This window comes from Bidens hawaiensis, unplaced genomic scaffold, assembly GCF_021521415.1.
Source record: "Bidens hawaiensis isolate Kalapana, Puna unplaced genomic scaffold, B.hawaiensis_p1.1 tig00010387_1, whole genome shotgun sequence".
NCBI lineage: Eukaryota > Viridiplantae > Streptophyta > Magnoliopsida > Asterales > Asteraceae > Bidens > Bidens hawaiensis.
Genome location: NW_027491790.1, coordinates 37,009 through 39,578, shown reverse-complemented (window position 1 = coordinate 39,578; position 2,570 = coordinate 37,009). Strand labels below are relative to the sequence as shown.

General features: G+C 35.3%; 1 protein-coding gene across 1 annotated transcript; it reads right to left on the bottom strand.

Moving 5' to 3' along the window:
- Positions 1-966: 966 nt before the first annotated feature.
- LOC143535086 (protein TIFY 9-like) lies at positions 967-2,188 on the bottom strand. Its single transcript, XM_077029418.1, has 4 exons — positions 2,002-2,188; positions 1,579-1,917; positions 1,418-1,475; positions 967-1,171 (listed from the first exon to the last, which is right to left on the bottom strand). The coding sequence occupies exons 1-4, from the start codon at positions 2,069-2,071 to the stop codon at positions 1,117-1,119; spliced, it is 522 nt and encodes a 173-aa protein (XP_076885533.1). The 5' UTR covers positions 2,072-2,188; the 3' UTR covers positions 967-1,116.
- Between the last annotated feature and the right edge of the window lie 382 nt (positions 2,189-2,570).

Genomic DNA, 2,570 nt, shown 5'->3' with positions numbered 1-2,570 from the left:
AAGTGGCTAAACGGCAAAGCTTCTTGAATCACAAACTTCGCCATACGATCTTGAACTCGATCAATTTGGTATGTAAATATTCCGCCTTCACTATCCATTTGCGTTTGTTGCGAATCGACGTTCTTTTTCAACGCCTTGCAATACGGTTTTTCGATGTGTTTCTTCAAATTTGAATTCGAAAGTGGGTTTAAATAAACCCCACAAAACTTGCACCGAGCCTTCAATGAATGGTCACTCAATTCAACCAAATCCCAATTGCACCAAATCTCTTGATTACGATTATGAGGTACAATACGAACGAAACTTGGTTCGGCGTTGGAACCTTGACCAACCGATGATTGTGAGGCAGCCATAACAACAAATATGAATATAGAAGAAGAGAAAACAAGAGATTAGAGAACTCAAAACGTTGTAATAGCGTTTTTTTGTATTTTTTTGCGTTCGGGTTTGCGTTTTGAGTGTTGTGATGAACCCATGACACCAAATACCTATTTATACTAGTAGTGGGGTGCTTGGGGGAGCCAAAAACGGCTATTTTTGACCCCAACGGTCAAAAAATGGCCAAAAAAACGATTTCCAACGGCTAGAACCGGTTCCTAACCGGTTCCGGATGGAACCGGTTCTTAACCGGTTCCGGTTCCTACCCGCCCCCACTCAGAAATGCAAGAACCGGTCACGGATCATCGGGTTGAATCAGATAGGGTCCGGTTCCTACAAAAATCGGGTAGGAACCGGTTCGGGTCCGGTTCCGGTTCCGGAACCGGTTTTTTTGATCATCTCTAGGCTTTAGCATGTTTCTCCAACTTCTTCGTTTCAACCCTTTTCATTGCTTGCCCAGCTACAAAAATGTTTAATTAACAACAAAAAAATGTTTACAGCTAAGCATACACTAAATATAAATTAGTCAATTTAGGTCACCTTTTGAATAATAAACAAAACAATTTGGTCATATGTCGACCAACTATATAGTACAAAATAAAAAATAATTTCTGTATCATGCCTAACACCACCAATAACAAAACAAAATCAAAAGTAAAATAAAAACATGTCTTTAGATCAAAGTATTGACTACATTAATATCTTCTTCTAGTTCCACTTTTATGTCTCAACTTTTCTTCAATGTGAAGATGTGCTTCCTTGTGAACACGCGTATGGAGAAATTGCTACGTGCCTGCAAAAATATATAAATTATTATTAATTTTAATAAATATTTTTTAAGTACCTTTTCCCAGATATAGTAAAAAAATGTTTCTTAAAAGTTAAAAAGTTTAAACCATATTTTCTATATTTTAACGGTTTATTACAAAAGAGCGTTGAATCCAAAACAGTAAATAACTACAAGAACCCAGTAAATACTTGTACGTATTTAAAACGAATGGATATGAATGAGACGACGATTTAGTTATCGTATACTAACCTTTCTTTACGCTTCTCCAAGAACCTCTTCAACGATTTCTTCCTCGACAATGGTAGATCTGAGCAAGATGAACAAATAAACATTAACAATCGGTATAACTCTATTAAAACCGACAAAAAAATATCATAATCAAAAGTTTTTGCACATATTGTACCACGTACCATTGCCAAGAACTCGACACATGCCTTGGTTTTGATTGCTTTCAGACTTCACAAGTAATGTTGATTCACCACTTTTAGAACCCGAGTTCACACTTTCAGCAAGTTTTATAATACTCTCCGCCTGGTCAAGTGTCACGTCAAAAACAGAAACTGAACCGTTGTAGAAAATAGTCATTGGAGCAACAGTTGCTGTTGCTTCAACCGTGTTAACCGCTGGTGTTTGAAGTTGGAGAGAATACGAAAACGAGTTATCCGTCACGAAACTCGTGTTAGCAGACGCTGAAGCAATCGCAGTTTTCAGAATCTCCGGGTTTATTTTCGATATCACCCCTTGAATATCTACATATTCATTAAATAAAGGTTACATAAATATTATTATCACATACAAAATGTTAACTTAACAAATTGATCAAATAAACGTACCTCGACGATCCGAAAGCTTTCGGTCTTCGAGACGAAAGAAATCGATTTCGACAGTGGATGATTCCGACATGATTATTCGAATAATATGATGAAGCTCTTGATTTGATTTAGAGAGAATATGAAAATATTGTTGTTGTGATGTTTGTGACTTGTGAGGATAATTGATGTGTTAATAGGTTACTAATAAAGTATATTATTATGCACGCGTTAAATGTGTTGCCGTGAGTGTTTGTTTCAAGCTGCCTACCTTACACACTTTCAAACACGCATTCTTTTAATTATTTTGTAATAATAATAATAAATAATAATAATAAATTAAAAAAAGGAAAAGTTAAAGAAAGAGCAGAACACGTGTTTGATTCGGTCTGAATAATGAGGTTGGTTTGCAAGTAATCAAAATAAGATATATGCACATGGTGATATAATTTAAGGATATTATTAAATGTTAGGTGTAGGGACAAACAGCCAATATTGTTTTATTTTATTTTAAAAATATATTTATCTGTCGCTATACATGAACTGGATCTGGATCATAGTATCCGGGTTTTTTGGTTAAGTTAGGAATATGT